A 21,075-nucleotide genomic window follows, 5' to 3' on the forward strand; every position below is an offset into this window, starting at 1 on the left:
ATGGCATTATAAATAAATCACCCTAATTTGAATCACTACCATACCACTGATGTTTTAAAAATTATTTAAAAAAGCTGTGCTTTATATTTCATTGTTGTTGTCATCTAGGACATCCAAGCTAATACAATGTATGTTTACTTTAAATAAGATGTGTAAAATACAAAATTAGCAGTTATAAATCTAAATAACTCTTAAAAAGGAAATTTGTTTTAGATTCTAAGATGTCATTATATTTTTTGGTGGAAATAATAGTTTCTTAGCTGCTTAACCAGGCAAGCAGAAGTTTGTTCTGCCCCTGGAGAAGCACGGTAATTCTGCAGAGGCTTGCACGCGTGCTCCTCCTCACTGCTGGCTGAGACGGGAGCTGCAAGGGCTCCGCTCCAGCGTGTTACCGCACGAAGCCTCGGCGGTCGGCTCGGAAGTAACCGAGACGTCCTACCTGCTCCTCCACTGAGCACTTTATAGTAGGAAAATCAGAAAGGAAGAACATGCCAAAAATATTTCTGTTTATTGAATGTCTGTAAGACAGGGGTTTTGTTTTATGATAAGCCAAAATAATCTTGAAAAATACTTTCTGAATTTACAACTTTTGAGGTTTTGAGGTTCAAGTCTAACACACTGTAGTTGTTTTGACTGTTGTTGATTTTTATCAGTAACTTGCTATTGATTCTTAGACTGAAGTCTAAAAATCAGTGGCAAGTTAATGGTATTTAAAAACTCCCTACATTTTCCTACTTAGTGCTTCATTATTTTTCCACAGGTGTTACTTGGAAGATGGAGCTTCAAAAGGTGCCTGGCTGAATCGGTCAAGCATTATTTTTGCTGGAAGTGATAAGTGGTCTGTAGATCCTCGAGTTTCAATTGCAACAGCAAACAGAAGAGAGTACAGCCTGCAGATACAGGATGTAGATGTGACAGATGATGGTCCATATACTTGTTCTGTGCAAACTCAACACACTCCTAGAACGATGCAGGTGCACTTAACTGTACAAGGTATGTGTTCAAACAAATTACAAATCTTTATTTGAAATGTGCTAAAAAATCCAGGTTTTTAGATGGGAAAAGTCAATTAAGTCTGCTTTTTGGGGGTGTATATTTTCTAGAATATACTTTCTCAGTCTAGTTGTTTTTTTAGTTAATTTAAATTTACTTCCCTTAATGGATCACGTATAAAATTAGAATTGCCTCCAGGCCCCTGCAGATAGATATTTAGCCCAAAAGGGTCTGTGGATCTCTACAGCCCTGGCAATCCCTGCTGAATGCCTGGCTGATTCAAATCAGCAAGTGGACCATTAACACTCCAGCTTGCCAGTGTCGGGTTTAAGTCCCTGTTGCTCCTGCCATAGCCCAACAGCTGTCATAAAGACACCTTTCTTGCCCTGATATGCTACCCCCTTGTCTCGGATCCTCTTTTTTTTTTTATTCACTCTGTTCACTATGTGGTTCCTTGTGGTTTCTGGCTGCCAGCCAGGGGATAACTTGTCACTGCAGGCGGCTGGTGGAGGAAATGCCAAGCTGAAATCACTTATTTTGGGGTAGCAATGGGCAAAGAGTCCTAACAGGCCATTTCAAAATAGGCAGTTGCAGTGTTGCAGTGCATGAAGTCTATGCCACAATGCAGAGCTGGACTGTAAATGTCTGAACGCAGCTGTGATCACGTAGAGTGGAAACAGCTTTCTAATATCGTTGTGTTGTTGTCTCCATGTTAAGATGCAAAGCAAGTGAATTTTATCTCTACAGAAGCACAGAATAACTGAGGTGGGAAGGGACCTCAGGAGGTCCCCATTCAGCCCCCAGCTTTGCTGTAGGCCTGCTGCGTGGTTCAAAATTCGGTTATTATGCATACAGTATTCAGTCTAGTCATCATTTAAAGTTGCATAATGAGGCACTGAGTTCACAGGGGGTTTACAGCCTCTGCATGTTAACGCTGGTACCAAATATAGCCAGCCAGAAACATCCTCATTTCCTTGATGAAGTCAAGACGTGTTCAGAAACAGGCAGAAATGGAAAGTGTTGCTTTCCGTCTCAGCAAGCAGAACCCCTGTGGTCCTTAACCCAGACTGTATGTAATCTGAATGACGATTTGTAGGTACCAGCATTGACTTTTAACTTATCTAATAGAACCCCATACTTTGGGGCCCTTTAAAGCTGACTTTTGACGTTACCAAATGAAAGTGATTGAAGGAGAGGTTTGTGGTTGGCAAAGAGTAATAACACACCTTGCACAAGCCTACAAGGAGGAGAAAAGGGTTCTGCTCGCACTACTAATCCTGTGCCACACCGCGGAACAGCCATCGTGGATCGGGACCCTCTTGCACTAGCTGATGGAACAAAAGGACAAGGCACGCTTTGATGATCAGGTAGTAGAAGTATCAGCAAAAGCGTCTCGGCAGCCGATGGGTGCCGTGAGACAGACGGCGGGGCGCAGCCCGTCAGCGGAGCCGGCAGTCGGCGTGGTGGTGGGCCGCCCCGGCACGCAGCGCCCGACTCCCGTCCTCCAGGAGGAGGCTGCTGGCGAGGGCGCGAAAGCAGGGAAACGGGCTGGTCCGTAGGCTTCCGAAGGGACGGGCCTTCAAGGGCAGCTCGCGGGAAGCACGAACACACTTAACCGCCCAGCCCTGCGGCTTACTGGGAGCTTCCCTGTTCCCAAGCCACTCGCGGGAAGGCAAGCTGCGGGAGAGGACAGGTGAGGGTGTTTTGTAGCCCGGCAGCAGCCCCACGACGCAGACGGTCTCCTTCCTATTCCCACAGCATTTAGCTGAACTGCCAGTGGGGATTCGTCCTACGCCGTGAAGCTTTAAATATGAAGTTTACTACATATTTTGCTGCTATTCAAAAAAATACAATATATCATTAGAGCACCTCAAGCGTTGTTTCTGGTGTGCACCATTATAATCATTGTTATAAAAACAAGAATTAACTCATCAGCTTAAAAAGATAAAAATAGAATGAATAAAGCAGTTTTTCACAAACAGAAATGAACCATTGATTAAAACCAAAATAAACAGTGAAGGCAAAAAATTAAGCTGTTTTTGCTGTAACATAAAAATCCATAGTTTTGTTTACTTCCAGACAACAGTTTTTTCAGAGAAATATTCTCTAAGATCCCAATACTGTTAATAAAAAACCTCCATTTATTGCCATGAGATGCTTTTCTGTTAGAAGCACTGCAGAACAAGGGTGTAAGTTTTACATCGTGTGTATATTTATTGTATTATCCCAGGGTGAACAATTCTTAGCTTTGATTATCTTTGTAATAGCTAATGCCCTCACACAAGGGGCTAAAAAACAAAGCTGGAAATTAATTGCATGTATAAAACATATAAACAAAAGCTTATAATTAATTAAGCTAACTACAAGAATATAGAGAAATAATGACTCAATAGTTAAAAATATGCATAATTATTAAGCGATTGCATTTATATCTTCAGAAATGCAAAGTATAACCTAAGGCTTTAATTTATCAGTCTTTGGTGTAATCATCATTAACATTTTCTTTTGCATTCTTAATGAGTAATAAAGCAATGAATATAGAACAGTAGACTTTAAATGGCAATCTTTATTAATCCATACGGCACGCCAAAATCCCTTACAAATAATTTGTGAAATGTTTGTCAGACTGTTTTTAACAGCTGAACCTTTAGACCCTATTGGTCTGTAAGTACATCAGACTGTAGTTTTGTAAGAGCTAAGTATATTTGTTGCATAAAGAATATAATTTTATTAGTACAGCCAGAAAGCCATAACGTAGTCATTTTTATAACCTTCCTTCAAAGGCAGCTATCATGTAAAGACCCACATGCATATTGTTTATGTAGGGGAGTTAGTTCATGGAATATGGAAGCATTTATATGCTATTGGACTGGGAAGCTGAAGCGAAGAAGTTCTGGCATTTTCAATTATTATTTCAGTTGGATATATATTCAATTACTTCAGTATTATTTCAGTTCTATTTTGTATAGCAAATCGGGGCCACATCCGTGAACCATAACTAGAGCGCGAGGACACCCACAACTAGGGCGAGAGAACCGTTTCCAAGATACAATTTAAAGAATCGCTGTCCGGCGCAGTTTTATTAGCGCGTGGCGAGGAGGGAAGCTGCCGAGCTCGGGCGTGCAGAGAGGTGCTGAGCCCCGAGCAGGCGGAGCGGAGCGGAGTGGGGCGGCCGCGCCGAGGCTCCCGGCCCGGCTCAGCACTCGCTCGGCCCTTTCTTCGCCGCCGGTTCGGGGCTGGAGGTGCAGGTCAGGGTGCTGCAGAGAGCAGTAATTATCAGCTGTGCCGGCTGAGGGGTTTTGCTACGAACTGGTGCTTTGATGTAAGCGTGTAAACAATTTTAATCATATTGTCTGATACTTACACCACTACTAAGACAGTAACTTCACCTTCCGTATGCTGTGACTTGGGAGGTAAAGATGTGAGATTTATGCATCCTTTGAGATGGAGATATACCTGTTTGAAAATAACTAAGACTGTAAAGAAGACATCAAATACCTAACTGGTGCTATAAGGTTATATATCCTATCTTGCTGAGTAGGGTTCATAGGGATGATATAACAACTTTTTATAGAAGCAGTTTTATGTTTTCTTTTAGTAGTGTTCATGACTTCAGACTGAAGGATTAGAAATAACTTCTGCTATTAGGGAGAAACAAATGAAAGGAAAAGAAGATCGTAAGCCAAAGTAAAATCATTCAAACAAAAGGCTTGTTTTCCATTTACATTGTGAATAAATGATGAGCAGCAGATCTACAGCAGCACATGAAATAACAGAAGCAAAGGAAAATTTGAGAAGCAAAGTCCTAGCCCTTTAAAATTCCCCTGCTCTACAGGCCATATCCCATTGAATAACAAAGGCTTCCTCCAAGGAAAAGAAGACATTCCCTTACTGAAAACAGGAGGATTTAAAGGGCCTGGGCTGGAGGCAGTGTGTCATAAATTAAAAGAATAAAGATTTATGTCTGCTCATAAGCTCCTAAATAAGTTCAGATTCTGAATTCTGAAGTATTTGCTGTGAAAGCCTCACTTTTAAAAGCTCTGTAAGTCCAGCTCTCCTTTTTTTCTTTTGTACGTGTGTGTCTGTGAGATCTTTCTGTACGCACTTTGGTATATGTATCTAGTAGATGGCGTTTTGAATATTCTTTACTCTGCTATTTGGGCTGACAATTTCCGATCTTATTTAGGGAGTGCTTCAGAGAATAAATACTTTTTAATGCATTAAGATGCCTTATTTTCCATGAATAAAACAGAGAAAGGTGAAGAGGTGCAAGCCACAAAATCAACCTTCCTGCTAGCTGCTGTGATTAAGTCTGTAAATGGTTCCCGTGCTGTCCTTGGCAGATAAGTTTAAAAAATTAATCTCTCCCTCCATTACTTCTCTTCCGTTTTTATCTACTTTTTTGTCTCCTCACAATAGCATCCCAAAATGCTGTTTAGGCTACACTGCACTAACTATTGTGCACTCAGAGATCAAACCACAGATCTTGCGCACAAAAAGTTACTGTGCAGTGATGTGGCCGGAAAGGACGGCTGGAAGAAAGCAGCAGCCTCCCCCTTGCTGTCCCGCGTGCACGTGCCCGGAGCAGGGGGCTCCAGGGAGCTCGTGGACGGGCCAAGGCCATTCAGGAGATCCCTGGCAGAACTTGGCAAATCCCTTCTCCGTGCCTTAACGGCACCACCAGAAGTGAAGTTTAGATCGCCAGTACGTAACTAAATCTATTTGTACCAAGGAAACTCAATGGGATAAATAATAAAAAAGGCAAAAGCGTAATGTCTCTTTAGCCCACATTTACATCAATGAAAGAAAAATCACATGAAAGGGAGGAAGAAAATCCAGTTAACAATATTTCAGTGACCTTATTAAAAAGACGAGAGCATTATGAAGTAATTAATTAAAAGTTTAGAAGGTAGGAGTTCTTAATCAACTCAATCTACATCAGAGCCAGATGCTTGATCTGCAAAGTCATGAACTGCAGATGATTTAAATATCAGATGTTTGCCATAGTAAAGTCAGAAAATGAAATACCTCTTACCATACTACATTACTCATAATTTTCTAGGGAAAGGTTGCAATTTCTGCAATTTCTAATCTGACATTTATTCTGTCAAAGTTTAAATTGCATCCTCCGAGCTTGTGTTTCCTTTGCAATTTGCAGAAATATTAAGACATGTTTACCAGTGTCCTTGAGAATTAATTTTGCTTTAGGGCAGAGTTAAAGGTCAAAGCCCAAAGTCTCGAGTTCTCTTCATATTTTATGGGTGTCAGGATGCAATAATGAGGCTATTGCACCTACTGGGAAAGGGTAAGTCACACAACTTGTTTGTGACTGGTGGGATCCCTCAGAACTTGCATTGGGTGCATGTAAGAAGCCCCTGGAAGGCAGAGGCCAGAATACAGTGTTCAGAAATACCTCCGCCGACAGAGATTTACCAAGATGATCGGGGAAAAAAGAACATAGTTGAAAGCGATTGTTTTGTTTAACCTAGCAAAATGAAGGCTCGGAGTGAAATTTGTTACTCTTTATTAATACATTTGCTGTGAATCCCAGGATGGGAGAGTAATCATGCAAGTTAAGGAATAGTACTTGTACCAGATTAGACAAATATAACCTCGTCATGAGTGCATTTTACTGAGAAATGAGGAGAGGCTGGAGATGACGGCAGCGTTCTGGGTCGGGGGTTGAGGAGCGGCTGGGGCGGCAGTCCCGGTTCCTGCCGGCGTCCTCCTGCTTGCTGGCACCGGGGCAAGGGGTGTCTGGTGCGCTACGGGCGGCCACGAAGCCAGGCGTTGGTCTGCTGATCCGTGCTGGCGATGGTGGTATTCCTAAAGGGGCGCTTAAAGATCTGAAAGCTGCGTTTGTCTCTTTGGATGCCAGAGAGGTGCCTGGCGATGGTCTTAACCTTGACGATGATGCGCACCGGGATCTGGCGGCCTGGTCTGAATCTGGAGGTAGTTTTTCAAAGCTGTATTTCAGTCTGGATGATGGATGCACAGCTCAAGCGTAACTCAGCTGTTAAGCATTGACCTATCGCTAAACAGGTCTCGTTCCCTTTACCACCTCCTACCCTCGGTTCCCCACTTCCTCTGCCTGCCTTTTCTTCCTCCACCTCAGACTCGGGCTGCCTTCCTTGTCAGACCGCTTACTGTCCACTTTTGCCTTCCCATCCCGCTGTATTCCTCATCCTCTCGCCACGTACTTATGTGCTCCAGGGCATTCGCCAGCTCCCTGCTAAATCCAGGAATGGTTTTGTTTTCCCTCTCTTAGTTTCGAGGGGCAGAGGAATAATCCTGAGTTTAGTGTCAGGCACAGACGGCTATTAGGACTCGCTGGCTCTCCTGCTAGTCCTGAAGGACTCCTCAGATGTTCTGACTCGCATATTTTGTTCATATTCTTAGTGTTAAAATGATACCAGATTAGGGTGGAAAAGCAATTTTCCCTCAAGGCGAGGACCTTTATTTTCTTCTGTCCTCTGTGGTGTAGCAATGGTGCACATTTTCAGCATATTTCATAAAAACATTTATTTGCCGTTACAGGGTCAAAGTCACAGGCAATATTCTCCCTGGTCTCTCTTTGTGACATATAGCAGGTTAAGTCTGCTGTAGGATCATGCGTATGACTTGAGAGTTTGGACATTTTTAGGCATAAGCTACAGAAAGTAGAAGAAGCAAGTGTTCTGTGAAGCACGTTTCTAGCGATGCTCTTAGCTTGCTAAAGTCCAGTGGAAGTTTGGTGAATGAGCAATTCACCATGTCCTGATTCTTAATTCAGGGCGTAGGCAGCACCAGACGATGGCATTTTTGGAAGCGCCTGTCTTTCCTCATTGACAGTGTAGGCTCTGACTTTCCCGTGTCTCAGTGAGGTGCCTAAACTTAGGACAGTTAAACTGGTCTGTTGTTTGCCGTGTTATTTGTGTGTTCCTAACAGCGCATTCTTAAAGAACATTCCTGAGCTAATTCTTAAAAAGTAAAGAGGATGCTTCATACTTCGTTTAATTAAAAAAGAAGACTCAAACAATTTGTGTAATAAGCTTTCTTCATGAAAGGGGAGTTAAAGGGGGAGATAAAAATCTGGAAAATTTAAGACCTCATCTCTTTAGCATTTCCTAAATGTATAAGCGAGCAGTGTCTGAAGTTTAAAATATAAAAATATGCTGTTCTTGATTATATTAATTCTTTCTTTAACTACCAAAATGCTAGCACTGGGGAATTGGTGACACAAAAGCTTTCTTACATTAGTTACTTGAGATCTTAATTTTGATTTTAATATACTCCACATTGGGTTGAATCCTGCTCACTTTAGGGACTACTCCAGAAATACATCCGATATGAGACACTGAATTATTCCTGTTCTGCTTTCCTGTATCATTTAATTTCTATATGTAAGCTGTATTTGATACAGTGTGCATGTAAATGATTTAATTAGCTATGTAAATACAATTTATAGATTTAATCCATAGCTGCAACCAATGTTTTTGTTTTAAGCATGTATAATATTTCCAAAGTAGTACTCAAGGCCCTTTTTCTGTTTAATAAACCTCCTTAATGTCCCCTAAATATTAATGTATTGATTTAGTCTTTGCAATGTTTGCAAAGTCTAATTTATTTCCTCAGTCTGGCCAAGAGGGACTTGCATTTGGAGCTAACAAGATCAGTCTTACCCAAATTTATTTAAAGTGGGACAAAATAAATATGCAAAAGACTTCTAAAATCATATAACCACCACTTTCCAGCAAAAACTGACAATCCATTACTCTTTTAAATTGCTAGCACTCGAGTAGGATGTCAGTTTTAGTTATAAAATTAACTTGCTAGTGCCAGCCACTGTTATCATCTTGTCCCTGCTCAGAACAATAAGAAAAAGACTTTGAGAAATTGCTCCGTAGATAGCGGTAGCTCAGTGAGATTTACTCAACAGCAGAAACCGTACGATAGACCGAGCCATCCGCTTCGGTAAACAACTTATTTGCGGTTGCTGTTACTATGGGCTATGTACGCAAGAGTTGTCATTAATGACCAATCAAAATGTTTTTTTCTAGTGCTTGTATTTTTTTATGCATTCATTAAATTCTTTCTACATTCTTACATCTCTTGACATTAAACTGAGCTGCAGGGGATATCTCTTTCTGATAAATGTATATATGGCTTTTCCCCTTCTTTAAAAGATCTTTACATCATGGAAAATGTTCGCCTTACCAGGTGATCTCATTTACACTGATGTAAATCAGGAATACTTTATTTGAAATAGGATAGGGTTACACTAGTTGGAAACTAACAGCTCTGGAGTGGTGGAGACACTTTACAGTCACTGCTGCAACTGAGTTTCCATTATAAACCCGAAACTTCCCTCTTCTGAAATCTGCAGAAAAAGGATAATTAACACAAAATGATCATTTGCTCTCTGGTTCAAAGTATATTGGTTCTATTACATTCGAATTAAGCTGAATGAGTTGTTTTGTGACCTGTGAGAGTCTTGCAAAACATGTTTTCAGCAGTGTCCAAAATGTCTTTCTGTAGCTTTTCGCATTACAGTATGCACCAACACCAGAAGCAGAAGTAAGGAGGAAAAAACAAGGGGGTAAGCAAAAAATATAACTTAGGTTAATGGGCTTAAAATCTAATGCAAAGGGCAAAAGCATACATGATTAAATTCTGCATTTTGAGTTAGTTAGTAGTTAGCAAAGTAATACCCGATTGGGTCACAGACAGTCGCCCAAAGCAGGAGGAGTCCCTTGGAACAGAGCTGTCTTCTCCACCGCGAAGTGCTGGAGCTCTAACAGTGAAACATTCTCTACCATTGCTGTTACTAAGGATACTGATGGAAGGACTGCTTTGCGGAGGTGAGCAGCAGCTCACTGAGTCCAGGAAGTTCATCCCCTGCTCTGCAAACGCAGGGAGGTTCCTAGGCAGCCTGGCCTCTCGCTGGGCCCAGCGTCGCTGGTCCTTTCCGAAGCACTGGCAGGATAAGCTCCCACCCTGCAGACACAGCGCTGCCTCGATTGAACGAAGGCAACAGGTTGGAAAAGCTGCATAAACTCCAGCTGCCAAAAGCGTCATGAAACTTTCTGAAAGAAAGATTTAAAAAAGGGGTTTGGAAAGAGAGCCAGTTCAGAGTGAGGATTTCTCGGAGAGGCGCGTGGGTGCTCGTTCGACCTGGCAGGTGTCAGGATGGGTCTGAGCTCAGACTCCCCGGGCGAGACGGACCCCTCCGTAGCGTGGGCACGGCGGCGGTTATATGGACCGTGGAGAGTGACGCTATTGCGAGTCTCCTGGATCTCAGCTGCACTGCAGCAAGTATCTGCTAAATGTGTTAGTGTGCATAAGAGTGATCTAAAGTGGAGGAAGTAATTAAAAACCATCAGGACAGCTTCTATTTTTTATTTTTATTTCTCTTTAATTAAAGCAAGGATTATCTCCCTAATCTTCCACATCTAAATGAAAAAAAAAAAGAAAAGGCTTTTTGTTAGGGAATTTACAATGGGAAGTGTTTGACTTAAAAATGTGAAAATAATTTCTTGCTTAGTACCACTAAATCAGGATTGCGGGCAGCATTATCCAGTGTTTCCAGAGCTCTATCAATACACCGGCCGGCCTAAAGCGCCACGATTCGGCTGGTGCCGAGCAGAGCGCAGGTGCTGACCCCACAGTGTCGTGTGTCTGGACGTGTTTGTGTAGCTATAGAGCCAAGCGGTGCCAGTCACTCCGAGCAGAGCGCTGTGTGTGCTGGGTCACGCAGTGCCAGAAATTGCCAAGGCAACCAAGCCTGTTCTTTTTTTAAGACTTCATATTTACTGGATCTGCTGCTCCCGCTGAATTTAACAGCAAAACTCCTAACAGTTTCAGTCAAAAGAGATTCAACACTCATTCCAAGATTTGCTTGGAAGACTGTAAAATTGAAATACTATTTCCTCAGTTGTAATTCCTCAAAAATATATTCATCATGCGAAAATAAATTGTGGCAATACAGATATTTTAATTGCACTTGCTTTTTCAAATGTAGTTTCCTTTGAACAGGATCCTACAAAACTTACTGTGTAATTGGAGTGCAGTGCAGGAATATTGCTTAAAAGACATTAAATATGGCACATAACTTCTAAGGGTTGGGCTACTTATCAGTACGCGTTTATCAGTTACTGCGGGCACTATTATTTCTTCTCTCAGATGCCTCCTTGCAGTCCTGTTGATTCCATTAGTTTAATTAAAGGCCGTTGGGCTGCCCTGGAGGAACTGCAGCACTATTTATTTTGTTATTTGTTACCATCATTCAAGCATTGCACGTATTTTTGGTGGTATGTACCAAGGTACATACCTTGAGTAAGCGGTATAACATTTTATTGAGCTTTCTGCTGCCCATCACTGTGATCACTGTGATTACTGTGATTTATTCGATTTTTTTTCATTGGATTTCCTGTTTTTCTGCTTCAGTAGCTTTAGAATGTCAATTGGCGGAAGGGAAAAAGGTGTCCCATGTGTAGAGGTTTAGTTTTTGCTTGGAGTAGTGTTAACAAAACAGAAAGTTAAATAGCGTTGGAGTTTTTTGGAGACCAACCTCTGCCACTCTTACTCGGACTGGGGTCTTTCTTATAGACTAGTTTTGAARAAAAGAGATAAAAATTATCCCACCGTAAGCAGAGTAGATCAGAATATGCTGTTTTTATCTTGCAAAAAGAGTTTTAGTCCAAATATTCAAAAACAAAGTCTTTCTAAAGAGATGTTAAAAACATTGGTTTTCTTCTACATTTGTTAAAGATGAATGCTGAACATTTTTGAAAATCTTTGTCTTCTGTTTCTTTAAAATTGAGGAGAAAACACTCTAAAAGCATTTTGGGGGTCCAGCCGTGGGCAGTAGGATTTTTAGTTAATTCACCTGCACGACTTCCTYGCTAGCACGATTCAAGCTTGGGCTGTGCCGTGTCGGGAGCTCGGGCCCGCGGTGGCCGGCGCCAAGCGGAGGAGCGCGGCAGCGGAAGGCGGCCCGGAGGCGCCATGCCTTCGCCGCGGGAGCTAGCGCCGCGCTGCACTAACAGCACCTGACACGTTAAATATCTTAGCTGAAATTCAGTAGTCTGGTAAAAACCTTTCGTCGGGTTTACTCAATGTTTAAAAAGCGAAATGCACGGAAGCTGCCCGGATTTTACAATCCCGCCACGATTTCTCGAAGAGCGAAGCTTCGGAGGAGGGTCGCCCGCCCGCCGGCGTCGCTGGGGACGCGAGGGGCAGGGGGCCGCTGGACGCCCGAGCCTGTATCGCCGGCAGGAGTTTCCCTGCCCATCTCCGGGGCCGCCCCTGCCCGCGGGGGTGCGCGCTGCCGCCGCTCGGGGGGCTCCCCGGCCCGGGGGGCTCGTGCGCGTCCAGGCGAGGGCAGGAGCTCCGCGGGGAACGGGCAGGTGCTTCGCAGCGCGCCGCGGGCGCGGAAGGGCTTCCCTTTCCCCGCTGGGCTTTCGGCCCTGCTCGTYTCGGGCATCGCACGCTGCGCGAGGCTTTTCTGGGGTGGGTTTTTTGGGTGCCCTGGGTTTCCGCAGAGCTTCGCCAGGGCGTGAGGAGGGCGGCGGCAGGCAAGGGGCGGCGTTTCGGGGCGGACGCTGAGGCATCGTCGCAGCGGGAGCGTCGTTCGCCTGCCGCTAGAGGCACCGGCGCGTTCCCTGCGTGTCCTGGCAGCGCAGCCGCCTTCGCCTGCGTTCCTGCTCGGCTCTTGTCATGGGTTGCTTTGTTGTGGAAGGTATCGATGTATCTGAGGTCAGTAATTAAAGGGTTCGGACTGCAAGCCAAATTCTCTACTTAGTCACATAGTTCAGACCCCCCTTAGTTACTCAGTTCAAACCCTTTTAATCAAACTATCGGCAGCAGCGTAATGACAATAATTTGGCTCAGGATATCAGACTATGTTTGTATATACTTTTCAAATCAATTRTTTATTTAAATTTAAAATAATAAAGATCCTATTGAAGGCATGCAAGTGCCGAAGATGATTATTTTTACCATATATACGATTAAATGACACCTCGGCAGCATTAAAATACGTCCTGCAGTACTTCAGGTAGGTGCCATCTCTGCGTCGTTAACAGCAAGCCTTTGGTGTCTGCCTCTCCAGCGCACGAGTTCTGCAGTGTGCCCCCAAATTCACCCCTTTGGGGCCGCCGCTGTCCAGGACCCGGAGCAGGCCCAGGGCTGTGCTTTTTACTCAGCTGTAATTTATTTTCGCTTTGATTCGGTGTTGGATGCTGTGACTGAATACGGGAAGGTAACTCACTTCTTACTTGCGAGGGGTGATACAGATCAACAGAAAATTTTGGAATCAAAGGTTTCCTCGGCATATGGTAACTACTGCAGCTCTGGCGTGACAAAGGTGGCTTATACGGAGGAATGGAAAGAGCTGAGAAACTGTTTGAAATATTTATTGCTACTAAATTTCTTTTTTAAAGAGTAATTGAATAACAAGCTTGTTCATGAATCTGAGATACCAGACTAGCGAATGCTGTGTAAGCTGCTTGACAAACCTGGAAACGAAACTTGACTTGGGCAAGCTGGTGTCACCGAAGCCAGTTGCTCATCTGTGAATATTGATTTTCTGCAGTTATTTACTGGGGAAAAGGAGCAATGTTTTGAAGACGTGACCAGAAACATTCATTAGCATCTCAGTAAATTAAAAATACTTTCTAGGACAATTCTTTTAGACATTAGAGTAATCTCTCAGGAAAAAGGGGAGACACACCTTGCCTGAACTTCTTAAAACTAGAGAGAACAGCATCATAGAAACAGCAGGATAGAACCAATTCTGTATGTTTTGTTTGTGTAACATGACTTTGTTTTTTTTCAAAGCAAAGACTTTGAGAATTACACATTCCTTTGCTATAATAATGAAAGCCCAAACTCCCTTTTAAACTCCCTTTTAAACCACTTAGCTGTATTGCAGGTTAAATAACTCTAATGATAAACATGGTTCTGTGTATCAATACAGACAATTATAATTATTTGAATATAATAAAAATAACTCTAATTTTAAAAACATAATAAATAGAAGACATAATAAATTATGCAAAACAAACATAAAAACATATTCTATATATTATAATATATAACATAGTATATAGTATATGTATTAATATATAAAAACCATAATAAATTACAAGACTTCACCTTTTGAAATTATTAAAAAACTAAGTGGAATTTTTCATAAACACATTAAATTATTGAAACGTGAAAAAGAATTAGAACTATATCCTGCTTAAACTGCAAACTGGGAATGAGCTAATCTAGGATCATATTAACCTTCCCGTCAAGGATAACGGCAGCCCCAAACCACTGATGTCCACAACACAAGCTGGGAAACTTTTACGTTGCCGTAAGGTGAAGCATTCTGAGAGCAAAGAGAAAAAGTCTACCCAGCTAATTATAAATCGTAGCAACATGATGCTTTCCTGCAAGATTTGCAGTAACCAATATACAGTCCTTATAGCGTTGGTTGCGTGAGAGTTTTAACAACGTGGGAAACAGCAAGCCTCTGTATTCTGAAGGCAGCTGCGGCTGTGCACCAGGCCCTGCGCGCGGGCCTGCAAGGCGTCGCTGCCGCAGCAGCGCGGGGCCGCGCTGCCGCCTGCCTTCCCTCCGCCTCCGCCTCCCGTCCCCGCCTGGCTTCCACCCCGGCGTTTGCTTCCCTTTTCTACTGCAGACCCTGCAGAGGTGGGTTGGAACAGAGCATACGGTGGAAACAGGGTAAAAACAAGAAAGCTGGCAGCAGTTTCTTCCATGGAACCATTCAGCCGAAGAGGACAGGTAAACCAGTGCTCCTAACCGTCGGCAGTGCTCTGTGGAGCCACGGACGTGGCCTGAGCTGATTAAATCTCAGACTGTAAGAGGTGAGGTCAGAAATCCGCTGAAAATGGTACCAAGCCTCAGACCTTGAGATTAGCTCTGTTCAAGTAGCTTCTCCTCTATGTGTTCATCCAAATACGTTATTAATGCTGGTGGACATTCTTATAAAAATATGCTAGGCTTTTGGCACACAGTTTGTTTTTTATGTAACTTATATAAATAGAGAAATGTTTACAAACTATGAATAAGGTGGTGCTTGGTTTACTAGAAACCTCTGCATCGTTTACAAGGAAGTTCATACCCAGACCTTGAAGCTTCACATGTTTCCATCCAGATCTTATCACTGATTACACTATGGGCTTGTTCATGGCCCAAAGAAATCAAAAACAGGCTCATCAGCAAGCTTTGCATAAAGCGGGGTGGGAGAAGGAAGAAGTTAGTAATGATTAGAAAATACAAAATCCTTCTGTGTGTGCAAAAAACATTTGGTTGCTCCCCATCAGCACGTTTTCAAGGGTTTGAAGCTAGTCAATGAACAGGAAGAGGGAAGGTTTTGAGTTCGGGAACATGATTTTCTTTTACCAAGCAAATTGCTATCCATCTCTCTTTCTGCTTCTGCTGGAAGTTTTTAAAGTCCACGTCACTGATTTCACCTCTGTCTCCTCATTGCCCATCCCACACACAAAAATTAACCCAGACACAGCTCACTTAAGGTATTTTTTGAGTGGAGTGAAGAGGGACTGGCTCAATAAATGAAAGCAAGACCAGCAATACCGGAAGTGTAAGATTATTTGGTCTCTTTCTGGTTCGTCACTGGAGAGAGATGTTTATTTTCATAGATGAGAAAAGGTATTGGGAGAAGTCAATGGAAAAATGCAAATCAAGTCCATAATTTATCAAATGTCATTATACCAAACAGAGGTTAAATGTAAATTTAAGGTCCCAAAATAGGAGAATCTCTATTCAATTCCAAAGACAAACAGTTTAATAGGCAATATTTTATGTTCCTTTTTAAACACTAAGGGAAAGATTTGGATCTCCATGATGGATCTCCAGTGCTAGTCCACTTGTTCTGTATTTCTGGGATGTCCATTCAGTTCTGCCAGCACTGGGAACAGAGTGTTTTTCTGTCCCACTGAATAAGCGAAGGGAAAAGTGTGTCCCAGAATGAAATTGCAACTTTATTGGTCTTGGTTTTGGTTTTGTCGCTCACAGTTAAAAAGAGAGAAATCCTGAAGTATGAGATAGCCGGTGAGACATGGGGAGTCCTGGTGGAAGCCAAACTGAACACATTAAGAAAGTTCTCAAAAGGGGACTTGAGAAGTGGTAGAGGAACAAAGCAATTCTGCTCCACATATAAGTTCTTATAAATGTTTGGTGGCAGTTACTGGCAAAGATTTTTTTATAATATAGCAGGCTGTTGACTGACATTTCTAATGAATATGCTATGCCTATGTTTTTGGAAATAAATAGCATTATAAGTGCATGAGTAAGATAGAACAGACATATTCCTGGTTTCTATCTATGCTGCAGTTTCATTTATGGTATGACCTTCTTTCTCACTGAAAATATCCCAGGATGAGGCATAAAGAAGTGGTGACTGAAAAGCTAAACACAAAAGCAAATGAAGTAAAAATTAAATGAGGAGAAAAATGTAAGGAACATTCCCCATATCTTTTTACCAGGAAGGAATGGCTAAGGAAGTAAAATAATGAACTATGTTTAAGCTTGTAACAGTATTAATGCAGGGCACATAACCATTTTTAAATGCATCTCCATGGTATTCATTTCCTTTTGTCAGTGTCTTCCCACACTTATTTTTTTCTTTGAAGAAGTATCAGTCGTACCAGTGAAACTAGGCCAAGCACCAGTAGAAATGGAGTTGGTGTTTTACACAGTGCATGGGTAGTAAATTTTGGAGGGCTTAAATAGAATACTTGCAATAAAATGAGCTGTGTGCTGCGTGCTGCGTGCTGCATTTCCATTTTTAAGCCTAGAGAAGCTTATAGCATAGAAGATTTGTTTTGTCTTTTATTGCTTTATATGATGCATAATATTTAAATCTGTGTTGCACGCTTCTGTTTCTGTTCTCCTTTTAAATTAATGACATCCTCAGGAGATTGTTACCTAGAGCAGTGTAAAGGACTGTGATTTATATCCTTTGTAGGTAACTCTGCTTTGGCAAAAATGGATGCATGACCTGTTAGTATACTCATTATTTAATAAAGCTGAATAAATTATACATAAGCAAAAATATTCTGCCTCCAGTGACCAGTCCATTAATATAAACCCATAATCAGGAAGAGATAGAAAGATCCCATTAGGAAAACCAGATGAAAGAGTGAAATGCATGAACTTGAAGTACTTTGGCAACTGGAGACTGTCAAAGACATTGAGCATTCAATCTCGGTTAAGTTATGCAAGCTGCTGACCTCACATAGCAATCATAGCAATAACTGTCAGAGTAACTAATAGTTTAGTTTAATTACAACCTTATTAAGTAAATATGTAACTTATGCATAAGATTTCTTTATGAAAAGTTTCAAGTTTGTTTCATTCCATTATTAAGATTCTTCAAGGCAAAGAAAACAATTAAAGGCAAAGGTAATTTTCCTAAAAGGATGAAGTTTTAATTCATTCGGTCCCAGGAATTAATTAAGAAACATCTTTGTAAATAGGTTTGCCAAAATTTGGAGGAGGTTACACAGATGTTTTCATTCAGAACAAAAAAAATTAGTCCGTATTTTAAATTGTGTTTAACAGTTGTGACTGATGCAACTATAACACTTCATGTGTAAATTAAAATATCCTATAAAGTGTGCGTAGACTGGAGCTCCCCCTCTATGCCAAAAACGACTTTGGAGATCATGCTTTCCAAGGCAGTTTTTAGACTAGGGATCTAGAGCCCATTGAAGTCACTGGTCTTCAATAAACAGATTTGTCAGTGGTTTATTCCTATCACTAAATTAGATTCAGTTAACCCTTGATTTGTAAATTAAACTGGACTTCAGGCTTTTAATCTGGAGAGAAAAGGTGCAGTTTCAAAGAATCTTCTAACAGAAGAATGTAAGCCTTAAAATCACGACCTAGGCGGGAGTCCGTACAGTGGGAAGGTGGGACGCAGTGAAGACCCAGGGCAGAGTCCTCTGGGAAGGGGTGGCCGCGCTCCCCGCGCCTCCCCGCGGCTCCTGGGCCGCCTCCCCGGGAAGATGGCTTTGTAGCCCCCGAAGACGAGGTCCCCGCCTCCGGAGAGGAGGTCGCCTCGGCACTGTGCCCTTCCATGAGGGCACAGCTTGCAGCAGCTCTTGGAGCCACCTGGAGCTGTGCTGCTCCTCTCAGGTTTAGAAAACACAGCATTTATGGTAGAGAAGAATCCAAATTATTCTTCTGTTTTCTATTTGATGATTGCAGTGGTGATTCAGGTTTTTATAGCACATTAACTAAGAGAGTAATTTTCTATTTCCTGCCATGAAAATACAGTTTTACAGTTCCTGCAGTTATATCAAAGAATAGCACGGCTAAGTCCTCAACTAGTATGAGGTATTAATTTGGTCATCTACATAGACATAAGTCATTTCACTTAAAGAACTGAGTGAAGTAATTTCAGAAGAACAGTTCAGCAAGCACCAAACATATTACGATACTTGAACGCAGCTGCAAACTCACAGGATAAACTAAATTAGAATTCTGTTTGCAGCAAATAGTAAATCTCAGCCCTCTTTGAGGCAATTAACAAAATCAGAGCATCCTTTGAAGCAAACAGGCATGAAAAATGCCATTTTTGCACTGATTTTTCAAATGCTTAATTTTGCAACTTTCTTGAGTGTCTTACAATTTGTTCAGAGACCAGCAGAACTGAGTATCTGACACAGCAGTGCATTTCGGTGTTTTTCTTTTTTTTATGAACTATTCATCCAGCTATGGAAGTGTATTTTCAATAACAGCGGTGATGAATGCAAATTATTAAAATAATTCCCACTTGTTAATAATTCCCACTTCGTCATTGTAGCCAGATACCCTTTTGCATTTCCACGTTATATCCAGTGAGGAGTCCCAATGACAGATGGAAGTCGCCATGGGGAGGGGGAAGGAATTGCCAACCGGGAATAAATGGGAAAAGGTAGAAAGGTAAAACCATGGTTTCGTCCTGATCTGCGTAAGTGCGTGTGTTGTTTTTCTTCTGTTCCTTTCACTGCCATTTAAAAGATCCAGCAAAGCACACAGTTACAAAGGGGAAATTCAGTGTTTTTTTCTTAAAGCGATGGTTCACTTCTTCATCACTTGAGACTTTAGTAGGACTTTTTAATTTTTAAAGGGTTTCTCTTCACAGTTATGCTTTCATTAGATAATGCTGAGGATTTGGATACACCTAAGGATTTTATCTTCCTTTATCCTGTGTGACTAAGAGGTGTGTTGTTCCCTTTAAAGGAACAAGTCATGTAACATGAACCTGATCATTTTTAGGAACAAAGCTTGTTATGAAGAATTTTCTTAAAGGAGACATATAATGAAAATCTGCATGAGATAAATTACTGGGGCTGTATATATAATATGTTATACTTTATGATGCAGTAATAAGGATAATAAATGGTAAAAGATGTAATATTTTGACGCCATAAAGAAAACTATAGCAAAATGAAAACTATATACCATTGTTTCTTAGTACAGTCCTATAATACGACTCTTACTCTTTATTATACCTGTTTCTCACAGGTCTTTTGTCCCAGCTATTCAGGTAAAAGCTTAGGAATCTTTGCAAATAGAATAGTCTATCCCCATGGCTAAATTTTGAAAACTGTGCTTAAGGAGATTCACATCTGTTCATTTGCTACCTTTTTGGTATTATTTTTCCATGCAACATTTTGAATATTTATCCCTTCAGGTTAATATGTTCATTTAAAGGAAAAAAAAAAAACTCATGAGAGGGATGTGAACTTGAATTCAAGCACCCAGATTTGAATAGATAAAAAGGCACTTAGGGAGTTGGATAATACAGGCACATTCATAAGCCTGTGATTTTCAAACCTACCTCAAGGCCAACACTGCTACATGTATTACAGTGAGACAAAATGAATAGTTAAATTTCTGCATTCTTGTAAGCCTTTACAATACCAAGGACTGAAATATGGAAATGTAAGGTGGTTATTATATTGTCCTCAACAGATTAGTCATTTTGTTGTTATTAATATTCAGAAATGTTCTTATTTAATGTAGACTGAAATTTTAATGATCCGCACTTTGCATTGTAAGTATAATATTATTTGGCCTTCTATCATCAGTAAGAGAAGACCAGAAAATTTCCCTAGTAGTGGCAGAATTGCTTTGTTAGATAAATTATATCCTTGGCAAAAATACTGATATTTAACACAACAATTCCATTATACAGTAAAGGAGTTTTTATGAACAAATATTTCTGTTTGAAATATTTTAAAGCAAATACATTGATTTGTTTTGACAATGAATTGAATGTACTTAGTATATTAAAATGCTTAGCCTATAAATATTCCAAAATCTGTATATGTGATAACAATTGCTAGGAGAAACATATGGATCCACTTGTTCACAAGTAATGCCACTGATTTTTGAAGTTTAAAAGAAATATTTCCCATAAGTGCCTTCCCAAGTATCTACCGTCGTTACCATTTTTATTACTCCTTTACGAGATTGAAATCATGAGACTCTGGACTGCTGTCTGCCTCTGACTAACCGCTCTTCTAGTTACCCCTTAGGCGGCGAATGGTTCCTTTATTTCTTTTCACATTATAACCTCTCTTTAAAATGATTCCATTTTCTGCAGAGAGCCCTCTGKGTTGCTATTTATGTAGTACGCTAAAAGGTTGGTCACCGCGGCCAGTAATATTCAGCACTGGTTGCCTCTCCCTCCCGCGCTTCCCTTCCGCCTTTCGGAGCTGCTAGGAAGGGGGCTGACGGAGTCGTGTTCTCCAGGAAGGCAGGTTTGAGATGCAAGACCGTGGTCGTATTGTCCTCGACAGCTCATTTTCCTTACTGTAATTAAGATTCTATAGAAATGAAGGTTATCATCAGTACAGAGATCTTATAACGAACATTATGAGTATAATCAATGTAGCTATTCAATAACAGCCAGAATGTCAACAGTTCTAAGCTTAAAATGATTCTTTTCTATCATGCGTATAATCTTCGTCAAGTGGTACTGTCGTTAACTTCTTGACGTTGTGTTTAACTCAGACTTTATAAGTTGCTGATTTTTAAAAAATTGCTGCAAACTGTACCATTTGCTCTGAGAAATAC

At 41.3% G+C, this 21,075-nt stretch overlaps 1 protein-coding gene across 2 annotated transcripts in view; it reads left to right on the forward strand.

The window, feature by feature from the left end:
• The window catches only part of NEGR1 (neuronal growth regulator 1), a 304,317-nt gene that overhangs the window by 154,672 nt on the left and 128,570 nt on the right, over positions 1 to 21,075 (forward strand). For both annotated transcript variants that reach the window (XM_026074528.1, XM_026074529.1), the window contains exon 2: positions 761 to 993. In XM_026074528.1, coding sequence (XP_025930313.1) covers positions 761 to 993 — 233 coding nt within the window. The remainder of the gene's footprint in view (positions 1 to 760; positions 994 to 21,075) is intronic.

Source organism: Apteryx rowi, unplaced genomic scaffold (assembly GCF_003343035.1).
Source record: "Apteryx rowi isolate R43461 unplaced genomic scaffold, aptRow1 scaffold_39, whole genome shotgun sequence".
Lineage (NCBI taxonomy): Eukaryota > Metazoa > Chordata > Aves > Apterygiformes > Apterygidae > Apteryx > Apteryx rowi.